The sequence below is a fragment of the Protopterus annectens genome, chromosome 2.part0 (assembly GCF_019279795.1).
Source record: "Protopterus annectens isolate FY-2018-M chromosome 2.part0, PAN1.0, whole genome shotgun sequence".
Lineage (NCBI taxonomy): Eukaryota > Metazoa > Chordata > Ceratodontiformes > Protopteridae > Protopterus > Protopterus annectens.
The window spans coordinates 274,352,613-274,378,644 of record NC_056728.1 but is presented as its reverse complement, the minus strand read 5'-3'; the positions used below and the strand labels follow the sequence as shown (position 1 = coordinate 274,378,644).

Sequence of the window (26,032 nt, the reverse complement as noted above, 5' to 3'; positions counted from 1 at the left end):
AAAATAGACAATAATCTCCACTTTGATGTTCACATCTCACATACCATAAAAGTAGTACACAAGAAGCTAGGCTCTCTATACATGCATAAGTCCTTTTTCTCACAAAAAGCAAGAGTCACTCTTGCACAAACCCACCTCCTCTCAACTCTATTATACGCAGCACCAATCTTTACCCAAATCAGACAAGGTGATCTAGACAAGCTAGAATCATGCTACAATAAAATAGCAAAGTTTGCTACTAACTCATCCTATAGAACCCATCACTGTACTGCACTAAAAGAACTAAAATGACTTGAGCTGCCACAGCTACTTAACTATCATCAGTTGAGCACAGCCTTCTATGTTTGTTTGTGTCTTTCGGCTTTTACCGGTTAGGGGTCACCACAGCGGAACTCCGGTCCGCTAATGATTGGCAGTTGATTTTTACTTACCGGCTTGCCAGGCCTGATGCACAACCTTCAACGAAGGTACGCCCATTCATGCATGTCTCCATGCAGAAGATGCTCTAGCTGAGAATCGAACCGGACAGTGTCTTACTGTTAGGCAACAACGCTACGCAGCACAACCACTGCGGAATGAGCACAGCCTACAATATTCTCAAATATCCTGAAAAAACCCTCTCATTATCCAACCTACTTACTGACTACACTGCAAACCAATACCTAAGATCTAGTGAAAAATCTCTTCTCTCCATCACTAAGGCTAACAACATTGCAGGGAAGGCACTCTACTCCCACAACATTCCCAGAAAGTGGAACTCTCTTCCCCTATCTGTGTCCACTGCCCCCTCCACATCCATTTTCAAAAACTCCCTCAAATCGCATCTTCTTACTACCTGGTTATGCCCTTGTATCACATAACCCTACCCACACTGCTATTAACTCTCCAAACTCCTCTGTGATCACATGCTAGATCTCTGATCCCCTGTAGGATTGGTCATCTGAAAGGGTACTTTTAACTGTAGAATCTTACTTGATATATTTTCTACTCTCACCAATCTATAACTAACATTATCTTCTTACTTATGTCCAATATCCTCTTTTACCTGGAGTGTTTTATTAACTTCTTGTTATATTACTATGCTCAGCATACATGATGTAACCTGTTTTGTGTACTATGCTAGATGTACTGTAACTGACATTGTCTTTTTACCTATGTTCTATATCTTCTTTTACCTGGAGTGTTTCATTACTATGCTCAACATACATGATGTAACCTGTTTTTGTGTATTATGCTGGATATACTGTATTTGTATAACTTGATGCCAAAGCTTTTCTCCCCGAGCATCTGCTGAAACTGGACCTGGTTCAGTCGGAATTTCACGGTTAACAAATGTAAAATAAAATAAAAATAAAATAATGCCAAATATGCACCAAAGCCAATACAGTGAAAGCCAAGAATCCCTGATGTAAGTACTTTGCACACTACACCCTTAAGTAAGTGAATACATTCACCAGAAACTCCAGTATGGGCAGCCCTCCCACTGGTTATGATATGATACAACTGGTCTTCTTACGCCCTTGATACTTGCCTAGGTAGAGTACATGAGATACCAGCCATCAACCTCTCCCTGATAGACTCAGCATGATTCTGCTCAGCTTGAGGAACCTGGGACCCAGTATGCAGATCCACCTCTCTTTCACCCAATAAACATCATACATGCCTGTTACAGGCATCCATGGCATTCTGACTGTGTGGAATGGCCTCCTTACAAAGGTCAGCAACACCGAAAAGCTCTACTGAATACTCCAGTGGAAGTTGTAAATTACATGAAGATATTCTCCCAAAACTGTGACATCGGTCCAAAACAAAAGTATCTGCTGTGTTCTCCAGAGTGAGTGTTACAAGCCAGGAAAAGTGACCCTTAATTGTATAAATCCATTTGCAATATCCATAGGTGAATAAAATGCCAACACTACCAAACTCTTTACACTCTGTTGTAATGCAGTGTCTGTTCTATACAATGTGACCAGTCTATTACATTGCAACATCCTCCACACACACTGTGAGAAATGAAATAGACACACCTTTGAGTGTATTGCTGGGAAATTTGAATGAATGCTTTTGATTGCAGCTGCTTTGAAGCCCAGCATGAGGGAGCAGCTGATAGGACAAGCACCTGTGCCACGACTAATAACAATGTCCTCATAATGTGGAATAAAGTTCAGAGTCTTGGTTTCAGTCTAAAAGGCATCTTCTCCCCGCAAACAATTGTTGATTTTGCTAGAAGACTGATCTGCTTTAACAATGATCAGATTATCTTGTGAACTGTACATAGGAATGCATCTGTTCTCGCTGCTTCATTTTCCTTTACTTCCTACCTCTTCCTTACTCATGGAGAAGCTCATTCATACATTCCATTCATTTATGTTGTAACCTTCCTGCATTCTACTCCCTTTAAACATATCATTTGCATGCTCACTCTCATATATTAGACTGTCTGTTAAACTGCTGGGACTCACAATACAGCATCCTGAAATACCAAACAAAAAGACGGAAAATACATGAGAAGAGCAATATAACGCTTCACTCTTCTCCTTCCAGTTTGATTTTTGAAGAAGGGGGAGCCTTCTGTACCCTCGATGTTAGGGCAAGCCTCACACATTCCCCAATCTTATATATACCAACTCTGAGATCATTCATACCTTGAAGAAAAGGGAATATTCCGGCAAAGGGTAATTTTGTACTTTAGTTGAGATTTTCATTCATTCAGTCTCCATATTGTAACACTTGGATTGTGAGTCCCAACATTTCAAACCACTAATGATATAACATGGCTTCTTCTCCTAACACTCTACCTCCTCATCATTTAAACATCAGTATCTTCCCTCTTTTATACGTGGTAACTTCAGAAGGTTAAATCCTCGCATCTTCTCTTGCAATTGCAAGCACGTGCATCGCTTTCAAAATATACCTTCATTTTCATTTTTAACCCAGCATAGTTTGCCCATTATCTTCTATATCCCAACCTTCCTCTCTTATATTTTTACATGAACTTCTATAGCGACATTCATTTTATCACATTTTACTTACTCTTTCATCCCATTTATCAAGCCTGACTTCTGAACACCTTTAAGTTTCCCTTTGAATTTACCTCACTTATTTTATATTGCTGTAGAACACGTTCATTGCTGTATTTTTCTCAAATGTCCTAAATATGCTGTTATAACAGTATCTTCTTCTGACAACTATATATAGTATGTTATGTTACAACAGGTCCACTTATTTGTACCTTTTTTCTTTGACATTTCTATACACATAATAAACAATGTGGCCTGTAGAATTATCCACCTCAGTTCTATGTCATTTTTAGCCTTGAAACATTTTAATTGAATATGTACTTCTTGCAATGATTCCAACCCTCTTGATCACTAGCACATTTTAAATAATTTCCCAAATTAATATTTTCCTTAAAAACAAAAAAATATTCTTTAAACATTTGTGCACTTTTATTTCTTGAAAATGGACCACAGGAACAGATGAAACTTCCTTTGTTCTTCCATTATCTGTCACTGTTTTGCTTCTGTACAGGTATCATTTTTCTGTCTTTGATTCCTAATCTTTAAAATGTTACCAGGCCTGAGTACTTTTCTTGTCGCAGGCTGCACAGTTCCTTTCTCTCATTCTGCTTCTGTTCATGTGATTTTTTTCTCCTTTCATTCTAGTATTTTACAATTTTTATACAGAAACACCATCTCCTTTAACTACAGAAGATTTTTATGCTTGTTAACTCCTTTAAGAATTATAGTCCACACCCCCATCATTATCACTGTTGTCTAAGTCTTCATTATTTTTCTTGCACCTTGGTTGAGTGTTAACTGTTACTTAACCAGAAAATGGAAGTGTACCTGCTCAGACCCAGGATAACCTCCGCTAGATCAATATCTTATTCTACTCCAGGTACCACACAAGGCTTCTTCACGTGTTCCACATACATACAGACAGACACTGGTTGGTCTATTTCTCAAGTGTTTCACTTGATCCTACAATGATACCTTAAGGGGTTAAGGATTTAAGGGTATATTCTCCATCACTCTACTACCTACTCCATTCTCCATGGATAACTCTTTATGCATATTTTTACACATGTTCTTATTATGCAAATTTTTGCATGTATTTTTAAGTATAATTGTACCTGTATGTTCATGTATTGCCAATACTGTACTGTATGATGATTTTGGATATTTACGAGAGCATAAATACCCCAAAGCTTCACCCCATGGCTTCACAAAACAGCAGTCATTATGTGAGATTCACATTAAATATTCCTTTCCTGGAATAAAAACAATGTCTTCTTTTCAGCCAAAAATCTTAGAATATCCATTTGATTTGAAGACATCTTTATGATTGGAGCCACGTTATTATAACATCAGCATATAATCTTTTATTCTTGTCACAGACCTTCATTATGAGCATCATGTTTTCTGCCTGCTTTTGCCAGGCTGTCTTTTAGGATCTTTTATGCTGACCATTTCCATTTCAGTAATGATGTCACAGCAGACAATCGGCACTTTATTTCCTGCTAACACCCACTAGTTACCTCTTTCTGGTTCCATATTGCTCATTATTTGCAAATTTGAATCCACATCTAATACTGGCAAAATGGTAAAACTCTCCTTGATGCTGTCCTCCATGATCCTGGCATGAAGTAAAAGAGGAACTGCTCCACTTTTTCTGACACGTTTATTCCATTTAGTATAAACAATATTAGGAGCCACACTTGAGAACAGGATGTAGGCCTAGTAGGAGCTAGCTGGTAAAAAAAAATAGATAAAAATAAAAAAGCAATGTAATTCATTAATGGATGTGTCTTGCAAGCTCTGTTCGCCTATATATATATATTTATAGGTTCACTTCTAAATCTCGAAAGCTCAAAATCCCGAATCTCAAAATACTGAACTCAAAATCTCGAAAGCTCAAAATACTGACAGCTCATAATATTGAATCTCATAATATCGAAAAACATACAGGACACCAACAGTTACTGCAGTGTTACTTATATTGCAGCAGAAATACATACAGAAACATATTACTCTGCAACTATAAAATGGGGGGGTTGTGCCCCCCACACCCCCTGCTACTTAAATATATCAACTCCGAAATTGCAATTCACAGAAGAAAATGGCAAACATACCATTACATGCTTTATGACTGCCTGTTTTAACCTTATTTATCTTCCCTTTTAATGTACTATATACTACAACATAACTCATCTTAGTGTGGTGAAGTGCGATCTCGGAGTTGATATATTTAAGTACCATGGGGTGTGGGAGGCGCAGCCCCCCACATGCTGGGGTGCAAGGGGGCTTGCCCCCCTGCTTATAGTTGGAGTAGACTGATATGGTTTGTCTTTTCTTTGTTTCTGTATGTATTTCTGCTGCAATATATTCAGTGTTGGTGTCCTGTATGTTTTTTGATATTATGAGTTTTCAGTATTTTGAGCTTTTGAGATTTTGAGTGCAGTATTTTGAGATTCAGGATTTTGAGCTTTCACGATTTAGAAGTGAACCCATATATATATATATATATATATATATATATATATATATATGTGTGTGTGTGTGTGTGTGTGTGTGTGTGTGTGTGTGTGTAAACATATATATATATATATATATATATATATATATACATATATATATATACATCAAGCAATTTCTTTGGATCAAGCTTTTTCATCTTCTGAAATGACAGACCCCATTATCTGTTAGCTGTGAGCATTAATTTTTACCAGACACTTCACTGCTGTTTTAACCCAATAGCTGCTTAGAGAGAGGAAATGGAGTTGTCAACAGAAAGAGGCAAAAGCTTCTCTTATTCTGAAGTGGGGCTAAACTCCTACCCTGTGTAGATCCTCTAGATCTTTTTACATTTTAAACATTAACTACTTACCTGCATACCTCTCAATTTCTTAGCAAGAAATCTGGAAAAAGCCATAAACAATGGAGGGACAAAAGCCCAAAAAAAGGGACAATTTTTAAATATTTGCTCTTACAAACTATGAAAGTTGATAGAATAACAGGGTTTGAATGAAAATAACAGGGTTTGAATGAGAATGAATTGTATGAAGCGTATGAAGCCTGAAGCTCAAATGTCTGTCATTATATCCTAACTTAAATCTTCAATGATTTGCAGAAAAAAACACAATTTCATGAGAAACAGACCAAAAAAATATGAGGAAAAAAAAAATCTGGACATTCTGTGAAAATCTTGACAGTTAAGAGATACACTTACCTTTATGGCTATTTTAGCTGTGAGGTTAAAATCAGTCCCATCTTTTAAATTCATATTGACCACTTTGATTTCATATCTGATAAACAATCTACAGACATCATTAAGGAAATGTTTCCCCCTTTGAAGTTATCTGTAAACGTTATTGCTCCCAATTTATTTTCTGCTGAAAAGACATTTCACTGGAGTGGTACCAACTCTGGCTCCTCTTTGAAAAGATGAAACTCCCCTTTTTGTTTATTAGGAAAGCTATACAATCTGTAATGAGACAAGGGATAGACTAAAAATGGGAGGCTGCCTTTCTCTGGATTCAGTCTGTCAGGGTACAAGGCAGGGTTATCAATATTATTTGTTTTGAAATTGGATCCCCTTGCCCAAGTATAAGAGAAATAGTTGCTGTCCAAGGGATATTTCTATCAGGGATCAATTCTTAGCTATTTTAGCCCTAGTGACACTTCTTCTTTCTCTTTCTCTAAGATCATAGGGTAGTACTAGGCTAGCTGCTCTTGTGGGCCATTTCCCTGTCAGATGTGAGACTCAAACCCTGTACTTTATGTTTGTGAGGTAAACACCTTAACCATTATAACAACTGATGTCTTTGAGACTCTACTGGCTGTTTGTATTTACATTATAAATGAAAACCTATGTTACACATGAGCTTCCAGAATATTTTTAAGCTCATATGATAGACAATGCAACTGCCAGTGAACCTTGGCTTCTGCCTTGTACAGCTACAGAGCTTTTAGATGTTGCTTATACAAATTGTCATAATCTTTTGATTTCAGTAACTACAGCAACCAGCCAACATGGATATAATTGTCCCACCTCATATTAAAGTTCAAAACTGCACAAAATGCCTCTATTTCTCTGTCATGACAGGTGACTGATGTGTTATAAGTTGTTTACACTGCTTTAAAAAAACAAAATGTACTGTGTTTATTTTGACTTACTGAACCCATTTTAACACTTGGAATTAGAGGAATGCTGCCACCGTAAACACCGTTTGCAGAAAACATTTCTATTATGTATGTTGCTCAATAGCACTTATAATTCTAGAGATGTAACTGGTTCCCCAGTGAAATGTCAGGACTTGAAATGCTGAGTCCCCACATGCCAAAAAAAAGACCAAAAAACCAAGGGAAGAGAAAATATCAAACATCACTCTTATCCTTTAAACTTCTTTTTTGCAAGGGAGTCACTTGCAACTCCAAAATGTATATATTTCAACTCTAAGATTGGCATACCTCAGAGTGAAGAAAATACTCTGACAAATGGTAATCTCAGACATAAGTAAGCCCAGATTTTCAACAATTCAGTCTCCATATTATGGAACTTGCTCATGTAGGTCCATAACATTTCCAACGGTTGCCAATGTGAACATTTATTTTGACTAACAATTATGTCAAAAGGCTGAGGATGGAGCCATTATTCCTGTGGAAGAAGTTAGTGCATAACTTGCAGAACTCCTATGGAGGCAGAGAGATAAATGTAACCTGCATAGGTGCAAGGAGGAATTTAAAAGCAGCAGGTTATGGGCACTACATATGTATCAACTGTTTGGAGAAAGATGCTAAACCTTCTGCTTCTCAACACTCTTAAAAATGTGGAAGTTGCAGAATTGTTTGGAGAAAGAGTAGCAGTGCCTTTGATGGTGGAAAAAATAAGAAAGAAATCAAAACTACTGTGAACGTTTGAGGTGTATCAGCTAAAATGAATTGGGAGTTTAAACAATCTTTTGTTTTATGTCTGGTTATCCTGAACAATCAGTCACAAAGCCTACAAAGTTGTGACAAACCAAAGAGAACTATTTTAAAGATGATGTACATCAAGAAAGTCTTGTAGGTGATATTACAAAAGTTCAAATTCAGTAACAGTAATAGCAGCCCCCCTCACAACCCTCTCCCCTTCAGTAGTTGTAGAATTAAATAAAATGGTGTACTGAGAAGTCTTAAAGAATAGTCCTGAAGCCAACACCTGTAAAGGAAGTAAGCAGTGTTCTCCAGGAAGACCTCAAGCTGGATCCTCAGAAGGTGTCCATCACCCTGGTTCCAGTGCAACTTGTTAATGTGTAAGAGTCAATTCATCTGCCCGGCTTAGCACCAAATAAGCAGGTCAGTGAATATGGTCTAGATGTTTCAACGTTTCATATATAGACTTTGAACTGATAATAATTGCTGTTTGCACAGACATAAACTCAAAATAAATTGCCATTATACATGAAAATATATGCAATTCTTTTGTTTTAGGTAAATAAAAGCAAAGATCACTGCTGGATTATGTCATACCATGCAATGTTAATGTGAGAAATGCAGATAGAAACTTATTTTTAAGTGACCCGACAATGCAGATACAAATGTGAGTGTGTGTGTGTGTGTGTGTGTGTGTGTGTGTGTGTGTGTGTGTGTGTGTGTGTGTGTGTGTGTGTGTGTGTGTGTGTGTGTATGTGCACCAAAACAGGCATGCCGGAATTGCTCATGCAAGAAATTAAGACTGTCCATAAAATGTGATGCACTCAAAGCAACACAGCAAAATACAATGCTACAAAATCTAAGCTTTTATATATGCAGCCCCAAAATGATGAGTTACTACATGAAAATACAAAGCAACATTCTGCATAAAATGTAAATAGCTGCCATATTTCAGGATATTGACTGGAAGGAATGCCAAGCAATAATTATCCCCCTTCCCTCCCCAAGGCAAATGCACCAAGTTTTACATTTGCAGCAAGCAGTTTGATATAGATTAGTTTCTTCTTTTAACTAAAACCTGAGTTCAGTAGAGCTCCATGCAGGGTATAAACCGTAGCAACTACTTGATACATTGTATCAGATTTCTACAGTTCAAAAAAATAAAGATTTGTTTCTTTCTTTTTTTTTTTTTTTTGCTTCTTTTTTCTCTCTCTCTCTTTTCACTTGAAGAGTTAAGGGGGTGGGTTGCTAGTTCATGATACTGGCACAATGCATTGGTTCAGCCCAGCCAGCCAGCTATGCTTCTAAATCAGGAGCTGTATTCTGAGATGGATGGAAATGGTTGTCACCTCACCCATGAAGTCCTTCCTTTACTTGCATAGAAATGGTGTGCTGTACTGACGGGAACCTGAGAGTTGGAAACCATGCAGGACTTATCCACTAGTAGGTCTCCAGATTTTGTGTTTAAGTGAGGGAATGATGAAGAGGCATAGATGACACTCTTCTGTCATGGAAAGAAGGAAGAATGTGTCACCATCAGTTGTCCCTTTTCCTGTTCTACTAAAAGATCTGTATTCTTCTAAGTGGCAGCAGACTTGTCTATAGGTGCCTCACTCTCATTGGATGTTGATCAGATGAGACCACTGAATCTTCTGCTGGACTCTGAAGGAGTCTGAAAACACATTCACTTCATCCAGGATGTGAATCCCTGAAAGAGAATGCCTTTGTATGTGGTGCATTGCCAGAAATGATTTATCTCTGTACAGAAGGAATACAGTTCTGTGCATTCTTGCTTGATCATGTACTACACTATGAATGGGTTGATGGACCAAATAAAGAGTGCCATCTGATTTAACAGCGACTTCAAGATAGAATGAAAGCCAGGTGCTGTAACTGCTTTATGCAGAATCCCTTGCCTGCTGGAGAGGTCTCTTTCTTTGAACTATGAATGGGCTGAGATGCACTCTATTGCCTGACAACAAAGCATCCATCATTAAGATATGTAAGAAGTCTGGCTTGAAGAAGGGAAAATTGCGCTTGAGATTATTTTAGACAGCCCACCACTCTAGGCTCAAAAACATGGTCTAACATTAGAAATAAACTGGTGAACATTCATTGACTGTGTAGTCATTGGCAGCTTTCAGTCCATTGCAACACCTGCATTTTCAGGTGTACACATGTTACCATAGAGACTGTGGCTGCCATTATGTTCAGAGGATGCAGAAGAATCTGAGGCTCAAGACTCAACTGCTTTCTCACCCATGTCGCAAAGGGTATGCCTTTCTGAACCAATTCCACAGCTGTGGGCAATGTTCAGCTCCATAACAGTGAAGACAGTCATCAGAGGTGGGATCAGAGGGAATTTCTATCAGTTTATAGAGTCCTTAATGACTGTAGCCATGGGGAGCACCCATACCAGAGTTGCTACCAGGAAGTCCAGTGACAGAGACATTAGGAGCAATTCATCCAGATAGGGGATCATACACATTTTTTTTTCTTGCAAGGTTCCTGCCACAGCGATTAGCACATTGGCAAATATTCTAAGTTTCTATCTGACCAGGGTTAGAAGATGTTTACACTCCAGCATGCATCCATAAGTTGATTACTGGCTGTGCACCTCTTACAGGTCCACCATCAATCCCTAAAGTGAAAGTGCTATGGGAATCCATGGCCTCTCTAATCAACTGCAAAGATGAGACACATGGAGAGTAAGGTGTCACCTCAAGAATCCTATCTCCGGGGGGGGGGGGTTGACTGATGTTTTTCCTCCAGTTCTTTCATCTTCTAATGGTGCTTTAGCATAAACCAAGGACTGTGAGAGGAACTCTTCCACCTACCTTTACTGGGCACTGTTAACAACCACCACTTTTTTAAGTATCAAGGTAGGACAAGAGCTTCTCCCCTCTGTATCTCCAGTAGTAGGGTTACAATTCTCACATTTATGACACTGCTTGATGCTGTTTTCACCCAGGCAGTAAAAGCAATGCCTAAGCAGTCTTGTCCTATGAGTGGGCAACCACATGAGTAATTTGGTGGCTTAAGTGATTTAGGCATCAAACAGGAGAACTTTTCTATGTGAACATCAGGCATTTTATCCAAATTGTGCAAGTGGCTGAAAAGAACTTCAGCCTCTGGGTTTAGAGACACTGTCATAGTATGCCTTGTAATATTAAGGCGTACACTGCTACATGGGTTTAGACACAGTATTGTAGTATTCCTTGTAATATTAAGGTGTGCACTGCCTCATGGGGTTAGTCACAGTATCGCAGTATGTGTTGTAATAGTAAGATGTGCACTGCCACATGGGTTTAGACACACTATCGTAGTATGCCTTGTAATATTAAGGTGTGCACTGCCACATGGGTTTAGACACAGTATTGTAGTATCCCTTGTAATATTAAGGTGTGCACTGCCTCATGGGGTTAGTCACAGTATCGCAGTATGTGTTGTAATAGTAAGATGTGCACTGCCACATCGGTTTAGACACACTATCGTAGTATGCCTTGTAATATTAAGGTGTGCACTGCCTCATGGGGTTAGTCACAGTATCGCAGTATGTGTTGTAATAGTAAGATGTGCACTGCCACATGGGTTTAGACACACTATCGTAGTATGCCTTGTAATATTAAGGTGTGCACTGCCACATGGGTTTAGACACAGTATTGTAGTATCCCTTGTAATATTAAGGTGTGCACTGCCTCATGGGGTTAGTCACAATATTGCAGTATGTGTTGTAATAGTAAGATGTGCACTGCCACATCGGTTTAGACACACTATCGTAGTATGCCTTGTAATATTAAGGTGTGCACTGCCTCATGGGGTTAGTCACAGTATCGCAGTATGTGTTGTAATAGTAAGATGTGCACTGCCACATCGGTTTAGACACACTATCGTAGTATGCCTTGTAATATTAAGGTGTGCACTGCCTCATGGGGTTAGTCACAGTATCGCAGTATGTGTTGTAATAGTAAGATGTGCACTGCCACATCGGTTTAGACACACTATCGTAGTATGCCTTGTAATATTAAGGTGTGCACTGCCACATCGGTTTAGACACACTATCGTAGTATGCCTTGTAATATTAAGGTGTGCACTGCCACATCGGTTTAGACACACTATCATAGTATGCCTTGTAATATTAAGGTGTACACTGCCACATGGGTTTAGACACACTATCGTAGTATGCCTTGTAATATTAAGGTGTGCACTGCCACATGGGTTTAGACACACTATCGTAGTATGCCTTGTAATATTAAGGTGTGCACTGCCACATGGGTTTAGACACACTATCGTAGGATGCCTTGTAATATTAAGGTGTGCACTGCCACATGGGTTTAGACACACTATCGCAGTATGCCTTGTAATATTAAGGTGTGCACTGCCACATGGGTTTAGACACACTATCGTAGTATGCCTTGTAATATTAAGGTGTGCACTGCCACATGGGTTTAGACACACTATCGTAGTATGCCTTGTAATATTAAGGTGTGCACTGCCACATGGGTTTAGACACACTATCGTAGTATGCCTTGTAATATTAAGGTGTGCACTGCCACATGGGTTTAGACACACTATCATAGTATGCCTTGTAATATTAAGGTGTGCACTGCCACATGGGTTTAGACACAGTATCGTAGTATGCCTTGTAATATTAAGGTGTGCACTGCCACATGGGTTTAGACACACTATCGTAGTATGCCTTGTAATATTAAGGTGTGCACTGCCACATGGGTTTAGACACACTATCGTAGTATGCCTTGTAATATTAAGGTGTTCACTGCCACATGGGTTTAGACACACTATCGTAGTATGCCTTGTAATATTAAGGTGTGCACTGCCACATGGGTTTAGACACACTATCGTAGTATGCCTTGTAATATTAAGGTGTGCACTGCCACATGGGTTTAGACACACTATCGTAGTATGCCTTGTAATATTAAGGTGTGCACTGCCACATGGGTTTAGACACACTATCGTAGTATGCCTTGTAATATTAAGTTGTGCACTGCCACATGGGTTTAGACACACTATTGTAGTATGCCTTGTAATATTAAGGTGTGCACTGCCACATGGGTTTAGACACACTATCGTAGTATGCCTTGTAATATTAAGGTGTGCACTGCCACATGGGTTTAGACACACTATCGTAGTATGCCTTGTAATATTAAGGTGTGCACTGCCACATGGATTTAGACACACTATCGTAGTATGCCTTGTAATATTAAGGTGTGCACTGCCACATGGGTTTAGACACACTATCGTAGTATGCCTTGTAATATTAAGGTGTGCACTGCCACATGGGTTTAGACACACTATCGTAGTATGCCTTGTAATATTAAGGTGTGCACTGCCACAGAGCACTCATGCCAGTGATTGTGGAAACTTAGGAAAGGAGTTTAAACAGATACGAGAAGAGAAAAGGTTATCCCAAACACAGACCCATTGCAAAGGGCCTCAGTGTCAGGTCTTGAAGTACTTTGCTTTATACTAATGTATATGGAGACATGCTTCAAACCTAATATCCCTCTTTTTGCATCCTTGTGTTGTTTTATTAGCTTATAACAACAAGAAAAAATGCCAAACTGTTTAAACCAAAACAAAAAAAGCGAGATAAAGAAACGGAGCGGTGAAATACAAACAAAACTTATTTATTGAGTGCTTTTGGAAAGGCTAGTACCTCTCCTTCTTCTGAAGAAAGCACTCAATAAATAAGTTTGGTTTGTATTTCACCGCTCCGTTTCTTTATCTCGCTTTTTTGTTTTGATTTAAATTGTTTTATTAGCTGTTCTGTGTATGTTTTTTCTCTTTTGCAAGTTGACCCTCCTCAAGTTCCTGTATCCACTGCTGTTTCAGTAAACCAAAGAAAACAAATATATTAATATATATTTATATATATATATATATATATATATATATATATATATATATATATATATATATATATATGGATGAATCTACTTTGCATGTTCAAAAGCCCAAATACTCGAATGTTATTTTCACGAGATGAAAATAATGAAAACTAAAATCCTGAACTGTGCATTTTTCCCAGGGCAAATAAACACTTGCCCAAAACTTCACAAAAATACACAGTAGTATCTGAAACCCCCCAGGGTGGGTTGTGCCCCTCACCTGCCCTAAAATGCTTTCACTTTACATGCTTGAGATACTGAAATCTCAAATTTCAGTATCTCGAGACCAGAAGCGCAAAAATGCAGTTGCTTGAAACTGCATATTATCGAATGTTAGTTTGTTGAATAATAGCCAGTATGCTGTAACTTTAAGTTAAGTGGTTTCTGGGTAGGAAAGATGGTGGCCAACGTGTGGTTATGTTCGGAGGATTAGGTAGGTGTATAGCTTTTAGTATTTTGTGTAGGAATGTGGTTTGGTGTAAGGCTTTGGGAACTTTTAGAAGTTAGTTAGGGTAGGTAGGTGTGAGTGTGTGTGTGTGTGTGTGTGTGTGTGTGTGTGTGTGTGTGTGTGTGTGTGTGTGTGTGTGTGTGTGTGTGTGTGTAAAAGTGTTGAAAGTGGTGTGTTTTCTATGTGTGAGTACTGTGCGCTCCTTTAGGTTTGTTTGTTTGTTTTTTTTTTTTTGTATTGGTGCAAACTCGGATTTGATATATAAAAGTAGTGGGAAATTGGGGGGTGTAGGGGGCTTCCCCCCTGCTTTTACATGTGTTAGTGGTATGTGTTTTGTTTTTTGTTGTTTTAGTATTTTTATGTTGGGGATGGTTGGATTTTGCTTTTGGAGTGTTATTTTTTCGATGTTATGGGTGTCAGTGTTTTGGGTTTTCGTGTTTTTGCGTTTCTGAATTTTGGTCTCGCGATACTAAAATTTGAGATTTCAGTATCTCGAGCTTGTAAATTGAATATATATATATATATATATATATATATATATATATATATATATATATATGTATATATATATATATATATATATATATATATATATATATATATACCAATCACAGGATCATACTACAGTGGGGAAAATGGCATATTTCCCCATGTTGGACAAGTGTTTACTTGTCCTGGGAAAAACTGTGTGGTTCGAGATTTCGGTTTTCATTATTTTTGTCTTGCGAAAATAATTTTTGAATGTATGGGTTTTTGACCAAGCAAAGTAGACCCGTATATATATATATATATATATATATATATATATATATATATATATATGGATTCACTTTATATGCTCAACATTTTAAAACGTCGAAATTCATATGGCCGAGACCATATAATCGACATTTTAAAACACTGAACCTATAAAGCAAAAACAAAAACAACACAAACAAATTTTCTAGGATATTTGCCCCCCTGAACCCCCCCCCTCACCCCCCACTATTTAAATATACCAACTCCGAGATTGCACTACAGCCAGGAAAAGGGAAAATGTTCCATTCCGCACTGTATGGAGATCTCCACTTAACACGTTTGATCTTTTAAAACATCGATTATATGGTCTCGGCCATATGAATGTTGACATTTTAAAATGTTGAGCATGTAAAGTGAATCCATATATATATATATATATATATATATATATATATATATATATATATATATATTTATATGGTTCTATGTCAGATGGTCGACTTTTCAGAAACTCGAAAAAATATTGAAGAGACCATATGATCGAGTTTCTGCAAACTCGAACATCAGCTCATTTTAATGTCTCATCCAAAGGACAGTGCACTCAGGAGTACAGCACCCACTTATGCTGCACTGTTGTATCAGCAATTGATCTACCAGGTGTGGGAATAAAATCCCCAGCTTTCTGCACCAAAGGCAAGTGTGCTACCAGTTGCCCACCAACAATGCTTATATTAAAAAATGTATTATTCCAAAATGTTTAGTTATATAAAATGAGACAAAAACTGCATTATACTTGACTGCTATGATATAGCCACCAATAACATTGAATGCAAGTGAAGAAGCAATTAATGTCACTATAAAGTATGTCTAAGATGTTTGAAAGAAAATTGCACAGCTAAGCTGCACTACTGACTGAAGCAAGACATCCTAAGCCAAATATCTGAACTGGATTTTTCTTGGGGGCAATGTCTCATATATCCCTAGGAAGGGGGCTTTGTTTCCTGCACCTCTACTTATTATAATCAGTATTAAAGTTACTCCACTTTAAATGAAAGTGGTAAAAGCTCTTTAAAGTTTTAGTAGGAGCCATCATTCCTCAGTTGTTATTGCATGTCAGCCATGTATAATTCTACTGGAGATTGGACTTATTAAAAGATTGTACAGTTGTAAATAAGTTAAGCACAGTACAGTGAGGTGGCTCATAGACTGCTGTTTTGCATCTATTAGTACTTCTATTAGTACTCAGAGTACAATGCTGCATGTTAACCACAACTTAGCATTGTACTGATACAGTTGAAAATGTAATTTATACATTTCTTTTAATTGTATTTTCAGGATATGGAAAAGCTGAAAAGCAGGTACAAAGAAACCACCGAGGACCTAAATTTCCATACCGATGTGCCATTCATATCCCACCTGGGCTCTTTTCAGAGACTATGGAGACCAGAAGCATTAAGTCAACTTTCCTTCATTCCAGACGGTGAAAGACATATCAACACCCCTAAACTTCTGGAGTTAGATTTCACAACAATGCAGATCCCCCAGCAACATCCATGGTAAACATCGAAGTAATGCAATATGTAGAAACCTGTATATGGCACTTACCTAGTAAGATAAATCCTCATATGCTAACTGGTGTGGTGTCATCTCCTAACATTGTCTCACCTTGAATGAAATGGAAGGCATGATGGCATACAATACAGTGCAGAATATGTTACTATGAGATAGGAGGAAAGTTTCCACGGTTGTCCCCATCCTTTGTAACCCATAATAAATACATTATTGTTAGGAGTTCATTAGCACAGAAATTAGATTATTTTATTGCAAGCCATCCTCATAAATACTCTACTATTACTAGGGCTGATGTAACAGTCATGCAATCAGTTGTTGACTCCTGACCTAATCACAAAAATAGCACAGTGCCTGTGACCTGCATGGATAGTGTCTGGGAAGTTTTCTATGTCTCAGGCAACTGTGAGAAAAAATGTATTTATTTTTATTTTATTAACATAATCATTTTATAAACCTGTAGGTGAACCGATCAATGGTTAAACATTACACCTTAAAATTTTAAATTAAATATACAAAGAATTTTATACTATAAAATGCAGTAAACAAAGACCACACATGGTTTCACAGCTTAAGAAATCATTCATAATAAAGCTAAAATCTGTTTTCAAATGTGTAGTTTACAACATTTCAAAGAAAAGTAGGTAAGTACACAGTTAAATTATAGCCGCCGTACATTTACTGAAGGAATGCAGTTGTGAATACGTTTTGTAATGCAGTGGAGAAGGAAAAGAGTGCATAATACGTCTTGTATTTTAACGTAGGAAGAAATGCAGCCCCACATCCCATGCACAGGCTGACATCTCCTATATTACTGTAGTCATTCGCTTGTACGTCTACATGATATACTGTACATGAGTTAATAACCAACGTAAAGAGTACTGGTCCAGGGACTGACCTCTGAGATATACCCATGATAATCTATGTAATATATGAAAGCATTGAGTTCATAATAACCCTAAGTGGCTATATGGTATGGAGTTAAAATGCAAACAGAGGTCATCGGAATATCTGCTTCTGTCTTTATGCAGTTATGATGTCTTCTACTTCTAGTGAAACAGCCTGGAGTATATCTTTTAGTGTCTTTCTCTCTTTGTAGTGCCCATACCTAACTTAATGCTGTCTGAGGGCCCATTTTTCATAATATTGTTAAATGCATTACAGTAGTTACAGTGCTTCAGCTGATGTTAACTGGCTGAGATTACTGCCCAAAACTTAAGCCTTAGTAGCCCTGTACTTTCAATAAGTACTGCTAGCATTATTTTCTATTTCAATTAAACATTGAACCAGAGCTCAATAGCATTTTTATTAAAGCAGTGTAGGTTGTGTTGATTAATGAATGCACATTATCACTTCATTTTATAGGACTCAGTGCAAATATTTAATTGTGCTCAATAATTTCATCAGTCCATGAATAATGTTTTATAATGACCTCTTAGTTGATTTACAGTTTTAACACTTCTTTTATGTATTTTTAAAATACCCTGCAGAACATTATTGCAGTCTCATAAACCATTAAAAATTTAATTCTAAGGTAGTATAAAGATACAGTGCCCTTCCAATCTCATTGATTGGTATATACAAACATTTCTTGACAGCTAGTTCAATCAAACATGTGCTAAATAAAAAAAAAATGAATTTGCAATGGTGTTTTTAGGAGCTGATTAATTGTGTCCTTTTTGTGGGAAGCTTTGCAGCACCAAATCTCATGCAGAAACTAAATTGATTCTATGATTACTTCACTTTGGGCAAAAGTGGTGTCACACCACAGTGACCTCTAATGAAGAATGTGTAGCTCATTGATGTGTATATCATCATGCAAAAGGTATTTCACAACTAACCAGCACTGCTGAATGGCAGCACTCCAATTGGTTAAGTTCTTTGATACTTTCTGAATGAAAGGCTGCAGGTGACATGGTAGTGCCAACTGGCTCACTGACAGAATACACACACTGTCAAAGGTGAGGACTGCATCTCCACCACTAGACTACTTAACAGTGCAATACAACTGAACGCATCATCCCCAACTATGTTGACATATTACAGAAGGGGCTGACACAGACAAATGATTGTTGCCAAACTCACAGACTGAACCTTAAAGCAAAAAATGCCTCATTGTCCTCTTTCGCAATGAAGTACCTCTGATAATTATGATATACATAGCACCCCTCTAAGCTCAAACACAGTGCTGCGAGACTTGGGAACACATGTTGATAGCAATTTACACTTCAGTCAGTATGTGTCCATAGTGGTGAGGCACACATTCTATATTGTGCACCTCATAAATAAGGCCATCACATCAAAGACCAGGGAGGTCATAGCTCTGCTGTACTCTAATCTTATCAGACCACTAATTGAGTACAATGCTCCCTTCTGTCTTCACCTCACCAGATACCTCCAGCAACTGGTGAAAACACAGAGGTTTGTGACTGGAGAATGCAGGGCCTTCAAAACATGACATACACGGAAAGACTAAAAGATGTGTCACTGTACTCAGTATCATGCAGGCTGCTGAGAGGTGACCTATTCCTGGCCATTAGAGCAGTCTCAGACCTTGACCTAGTGGAAATTCTGGACATCTGCAAATCAAATAGGACAAAAATAACTTGCTCCAGGGATCTCAACCTAGCCTGTGACATAAACAGAACATGCTGGGGAGACATATATATTTCCCAGTGATTGCTAGTCCTCTGTAATAAGCTAAAAACTGATTGTGAAGCAGTGCTCCTCAATGACCCTATTCAAAAATCAGTCTGCTAATAATGACCATCTAACTATGTTTAAAAAGCGTACTTGTGTTTTTACATGGCTAGGCTTGTAAACATCCTACGGCCATTAGGGTCCTGGAGTCTTATGTAAATTAGTGATGTGTATTTTATAATACATTATTTTCCACACAGAGTTGTGCTGGCTCTTTCATTTGCTTTTTGGGTTGTTCTGTTTTTGGGCCGTTGCACTAGCCATACTTGCGGGTCCTTCACCATCTCCATTAGGCTAGTAACCATGTATGAACCTTTGAAGCTATGAACCTATGCAGGCCTTCCAGCATTTTCTCTCCAATATGCCCTGTTAATGTCATCCACTGTAGTTGACCTGCAGTCATGTAAAAGTCAGACTTGTGCCATGGCACTTGTATAAAGTACTGAGTTCTATAGTCTGTGTACTTAGATATGTAGGGGTTTGGTCTGTGTACTTAGATAAGCATGAGTTTGGTTCTCCCTGCAGTCAACTTTGTGTGTATGTGTGTGTGTGTGTGTGTGTGTGTGTGTGTGTGTGTGTGTGTGTGTGTGTGTGCGTGTGTGCGTGCGTGTGTGTGTGTGTGTGTGTGTGTGTGTGTGTGTGTGTGTGTGTGTGTGTGTGTGTGTGTGTGTGTGTGTGTGTGTGTGTCTAGGTCTAGCCAGAAGAGCAGAAGTGTGTATCCTACAGTTACCACTCCAATCCCATGGATTGACAGTATTTTGATACTTGCACATGCCTACACATCCATTTCATGCAGGCCTCCCAACATCTTCTCTCCAACATGGCTTGCTGATATCTGCTATAAGCTGACCTACAGTCTTGTAAAAGTCAGACTTGTCCTGTAGAACTTGCATAAAGTACTGAGTTCTGTAGTCTGTGCACTTAGGTAGAAGTTCTATTATCACTGCAGTCAACGTGTGTGTGTGTGTGTGTGTGTGTGTGTGTGTGTGTGTGTGTGTGTGTGTGTGTGTGTGTGTGTGTGTGTGTGTGTCTGTGTGTGTGTGTGTCTGTGTGTGTGTGTGTCTGTGTGCACTTGCTTGACATTACAGAATTACAGAGAGCCTTTTACACCAACATGTGGGACACTGTTATTGCCATATTCCGATGTCATCAGCTATAAAGTGTTGTCTGAGACAGTCCAAGTCAGAACTGAGCTGTTGCTCTTGCCTTAAATACAGAGTTCTGTAGTCTGTGCACTGAGATAGGTAGACGTTCTATTCTCACTGCAGTCAGCTGGGGTGTGTGTGTGTGTGTGTGTGTGTGTGTGTGTGTGTGTGTGTGTGTGTGCGTGTGTGTGTGCGTGTGTGTGTGCGTGTGTGTGTATGTGCACTTGCTTAACATTGCAGAGAGTCTTTTACACCAGCATGTGGGACACTACTATTGCCATATTCTCCTCACCAGACACTGCTGATGTCATCAGCTATATCTGATTTGTGGATGTGCACTATTCCCACATGGGCAGGGTCAGAAACTGGCCTGGAGGCCAGGCAGAAGTCCCCTCATCCTATATGATACAGATTGCAGTGACATGGATTTCAGTCTATCTACATGCATCACGGCATAGTTTGTATGCACTCTGTTTTCTTGGTGAGTAACCTGTGTGGTCTCTCCAGCTGCTGCATGCATCTGGTAAGGTACATGCACAAGAGAGCATTATACTCTATATTAGTGTTCTGAGGAGGTTTGAGTACAGTGCTGTAATATAATCCTGAGATCTGAATATGATGGCATGACTTATAATATGCACAACATAGGCTTTCAATACCAGTGCAGACACTTGGTGATAAAAGTTCAGAGTGCCATATACATGTGTTCCCAGTGCTTGCGTCACTGGGTTTCAGAATAGTGGGACTGTTGTCAATGCTGTGATTAACAGGGAATTCCACTTTACAGAAGGACAAAATAAAGAGAAATGTTTACATTTATTTGTAGACTGTGTGGCTTTGCCACCAATCATTTGTCTGTGCTAACCCCTCCTATAGTACATTATCATCATAGATGGACTCAGTGATTGCACACAGAAGCCAAGAATCAACAAATGTGGTAAGCCAAAGGCTGTATACTTTAGCCTGAACTGCAGATAAATAGATTCAAAACAGTAAAGGGCCAAGTACAAATCCCTGGGATACACCAGTGGTGAGAGCTGTACTGGTGCAGGTTAATTCACCAACTTTCACAGTATGTGTTTTGTCAGTGTGCCATTTGGTTACCCATCTAGTGACATGAGGTTTAATCCACAGCTAGGAGAGTTTCTCAATGATCTCTGCATGGGAGGTTGTGTTCAAAACCTAAGCCAGATAAGGATTGCCAGTATGCACTCTCTTACCTTCATCCAGGCCTATCACACAGAATCAATGGGTTGTGACAACATTGCAGATCACCTATCACATGACCCATCACATGCACCTTCTGACATAGTTGAATACATACTTTAACACACTCTCCACATAAACTATATTGCTGTAGAAGGGTGTTTTCAACATGCATCCATGTGAGCTGGGGAGAGGGACAGCACCCAATGCATGCAGGTATAGACACATCCTGACTCTCCTCATCTGTGAGGTAGACCAGCATGTCATCAGGGACCTTTTCTAAATGGATACTAGTCATATCCCGGCTGTGTGCAACAGAGCTGTATGAGTTGTTAATGCTGCATCATGTCTGTTACATCTGTTAGCTGTCCTCAAAAAGGTCATCAAGGGCATACATGATGACAACACTGTCAGCCTTTTGAACTTGACAAGCCCAAGGCATATGACACAAATCCACAATGAGGTTTTCAATCAACACTGTCAGATGTGGCCATATACAGCTATATCAGCAAGTGGGTAGACAAGTGTATTATATACATGGCATCTAAATATGTTGACATGTGTGAAGTGACCTATATCTCAGGTCCAGTGATCAAGTCTGTACATCATGGCTGTCTGATAGGCCCTTTCCTGTCCATTATTTAAGTGATGGACATCACAGATGACATACACATACTGTGTCCAAACAGCTGCTTAAAAGGACTACAGAATGTGGGCAAACATTTACTCCAACTGTGATATTAGTATAATACAGACAGTATCAACACACACCAAAGATTGCTGCCACAGGCATGACAGCACCTGCAATGACAAGAAAACATGGAGGGATTTGTTACATCAGGAAAACAAACACACAACCCATGTTTAATGTAGACATCACACCCTATAATTAGACCAATAGGTATGTGACCAGTTTCCTGGGGTATATGGTAAGTGGAACATCCACCAGCATGTGGTCACAGTGCTGACTACTCCATTGGATGTAACACAACTACGGAGTATGTGAAGGACATCCACATCAGAGAACATAATACCTCCATAGTTCACAGCCTTCATCACACCAATAACTGAGTACAGTACACCCTTCTTCATGTACCTCCCTACACATCTTCCAGTGATGTGTAACTAGGTGTGCCACCTTTGTCACAGTGAGCTGTCACACAGCTTATTGGGCATACCTATGTATTCTTTTGTGGCATAAACATTATTGTCTGATGGTGCAGAGCCCCCATCAAGTTGTTACACCAAATGCATGTGTGCTACCTGTTCTGGTGATGCACACAGTACATACATAGGTATCTGACAACATTACTGGCATGGGTAACATTTGTGACAGTGTGGACTGCACCATATATATATGCCATGCACACTAGTCAGCTGGCCTGTATTGATCCTAATGTCACATATAGGTATAGCAGTGTCCCTCCAAACACCTTCAGCAGATGTTACAGTGCCTGGACAGTGTGTGGATGTGTCATACTAGTTATACAAGTGTGTTTGTGCAGAATCATCTCTGATCACTCTAAATCACATATGTTATGTCAGAAGCATAGGATTGCTGGTGGCATTATTCTGATATTGTCCATAATTGTGCATGCTTCTTTTAATATTGTCCATGAGTGTTTACCAGTGTCCCACATGCTGGAGACCTCTGCTGAGATTACACTCATATTCAGGCAAATCAGTTTGCTCAGCTTCACAATATACACCCTACCCCAATTGTATGTAACATCCCTGATAGATGTCCTCTGTAATTTTTCATGTAAGAATGCTTATCTCACACAGTCATCCTCCCCATTGTTATGTCACCTTGTGTGACCATCACATAATACACATTTTCACTATGCAGTCCCTACTGTACCAGATTGATATGTGATTGGTGTTGCTGCTACAATTGTTTTCCATTGACATGCCCTCTTCTGCTGTACATTAGGTTGTTTCACCTGTCCTCTTGCCCTGTGTTCATTCCTACAATTCATCTTGTGTGTCCTTATTTAATATACACACTTCCGCTGAGAGTTTATTTTACATGGCAGTCCATGTATCCTTACAGATCATTTACACAACTTCAGTACTGAATGCCAGAAATGGGATTTCACAATACTCTGCACTGTAGATACACTGTCCTGCACTGTGTCTGGACCATATACTTAACAATCATACCTCTCAACTCTCCAGATTTTCACAGAATACCCAGATTTTTGCCTTTGTCTTTTGGTGTGTGCCTTATCAAATTTGTGGTTTTCTGCCATCTCACTGGTATGACCTCAGGATTGATGTGACTCAGTAATTACATACATTTGAGTTTCAAACTTCAAATCCTTCAGAACAGGTATCTTAACACAAACCCCTGATTATTCTACTACATTTCTAAAGAGCAAATATGTCAAATATGTCCCTATTTCTGGGTCATTGTGCCCCCATTATGCTGGCCTTTGTCCAGATGTGTTATACTAAGAGACTGAGCGCTATCTGTTAAGCCCTGGTGATCATTGTAGCAGTCCACACAAAACCGCGGACCTTCAGTGTTCTGATTTAAACAGGATTGCTATCTGAGTTTGCTAAGATGGTTTCCTGTAGCTAACCACAAAACCTCATTTATTTACATTTAAACGCTGCGCACAGCATAAATATGCAATAAGTGATGCTGCTCACCACATATCACCACGCACACATGTAAACTCCATGTAGGCTTTGTGTGAAGTCTACACAGCATTTACTGAATCCCAGGGATTGTTTTTGTCAACACACTTTAGTTCACAAACAGATGATTGACAGGAATGAGTGATTGACAGTCCCCATGGATAGGGAATATACCCCTTCTTCAGGGATTATGCAGTCTTACACTTGGTATATATAATTACCAGGCTGTATGGAGGCACTGTGCGGCTTGCCATCCCCTAAAAAACAAAGTTTTTGTCTTTTTTTTCATTTATTTACATGCTGTGAGGGTTTTCCTTGGTGCATGCATAGTGATGTGTTGACATTTGCGTTGTTGACCTTTTGTTGTCAAATGTTTGGGTAGTTTACTAATTTTTGGTATACCTAATGAAAATTATTGAAATACCCAAACAACAGTATACTCATAAATATAACATATATATATATATATATATATATATATATATATATATATATATATTGTGTGTGTGTGTGTGTGTATTTGCTTGCTTATTTCTTTGTTATTTGTTAACAAACTAGTCCAAAAAACATTTCAGCAATGACACAGGCTAAACCCAAGGCAGACAATATATGGAATAACAGTAAACTATGCAATACATTGTAGGAGTTGCAGGCATTCATGCTGTATCCCCAAAGAAGAAGGAAGCCAGTCTTGTCAGACTTCCACAGCGCATGGTAAAATCTCTCAGCACTGTCAAATTAATGTCAACAGGTTTCCCTACCTGCAGTGGATCCCATCATTGGTAAAACTCAGCATCAAGCTCACATTCTTGTACTTGTTCAAGATGTCTGGGACTGTCACCCACACTGTCTTTGGAGAACCTTCTGTATGACGCCTTCCAAATGTATGTTAAATTTTAAACATCAATAACACAGAACATACTCTCCAAGAAGTCACTCTGTAAACGTGGAGTGCATGGGTTCGCAGGACAAATGCTCCACTTATTCCTTTACCTGAAGGAAATGAAAGAGACAACAATAGGTAAAAAGAAATAAAAACTGTGCAGGCAACACAGTGGTGCTGCAGTTAACATTGTCACCTTACAGCAAGAGGTTCTCTGGCTCAATTCTTTTCAAGGATGCCTTCTGTGTAAAGTCTGCATGTCCTCCCTGCGTTCATGTGGGTTTCCTCCGGTTTACTCCCACTTTCCAAAGACATGCTTCTGGAGCATTTTCCCCCTGGCCTCCACTGAAAATAGGCTCTGTCCTAGTCAGACTTTCCCAGTCAACAAATGTTAAATAAATAAAGAAAGAAAAATAGCAGCAATTACATATTACATGATGGAAAAATATAAATATATTTTTTTTATCAATTAAATATAACTTCGGTAACTTTTTCCATAATACCTTCTGGGAGTCATCACCCCTGGTAAGTATCATATTGACAACACACCCGTAACAGTTGACCCAGAAGTTAGGGACTTGGGAACACACATAGACAGTAATCTAGCATTTGACCATCATGTCTCTACACTAGTGAGGAAATCATTCCATTTTTTCAACTTATAAACAAAGATATGGCTTCTAGAGCCAAGGAGGTCATTGTTCCATTGTATTCCACATTCATCATACCTATCATTGAGTACAATACCCCTTTGGTATATACCTAACCAAGCACATCCAACAATTAGAATGTCCACAGAGGTTCCTCACTAAAAGAATACATGTCCTGTGCAGAACACCTCAAGGCCTATCCCTATATATTGACTCCTGCAGGCT

General features: G+C 38.8%; 1 protein-coding gene across 4 annotated transcripts in view; it reads left to right on the top strand.

Annotated features, from left to right (window-relative positions):
• LOC122793065 overlaps positions 1–26,032 on the top strand; it is a 551,358-nt gene that overhangs the window by 232,355 nt on the left and 292,971 nt on the right. For all 4 annotated transcript variants that reach the window (XM_044060764.1, XM_044060763.1, XM_044060761.1 and 1 more), the window contains one exon: positions 16,347–16,567. In XM_044060764.1, coding sequence (XP_043916699.1) covers positions 16,347–16,567 — 221 coding nt within the window. The remainder of the gene's footprint in view (positions 1–16,346; positions 16,568–26,032) is intronic.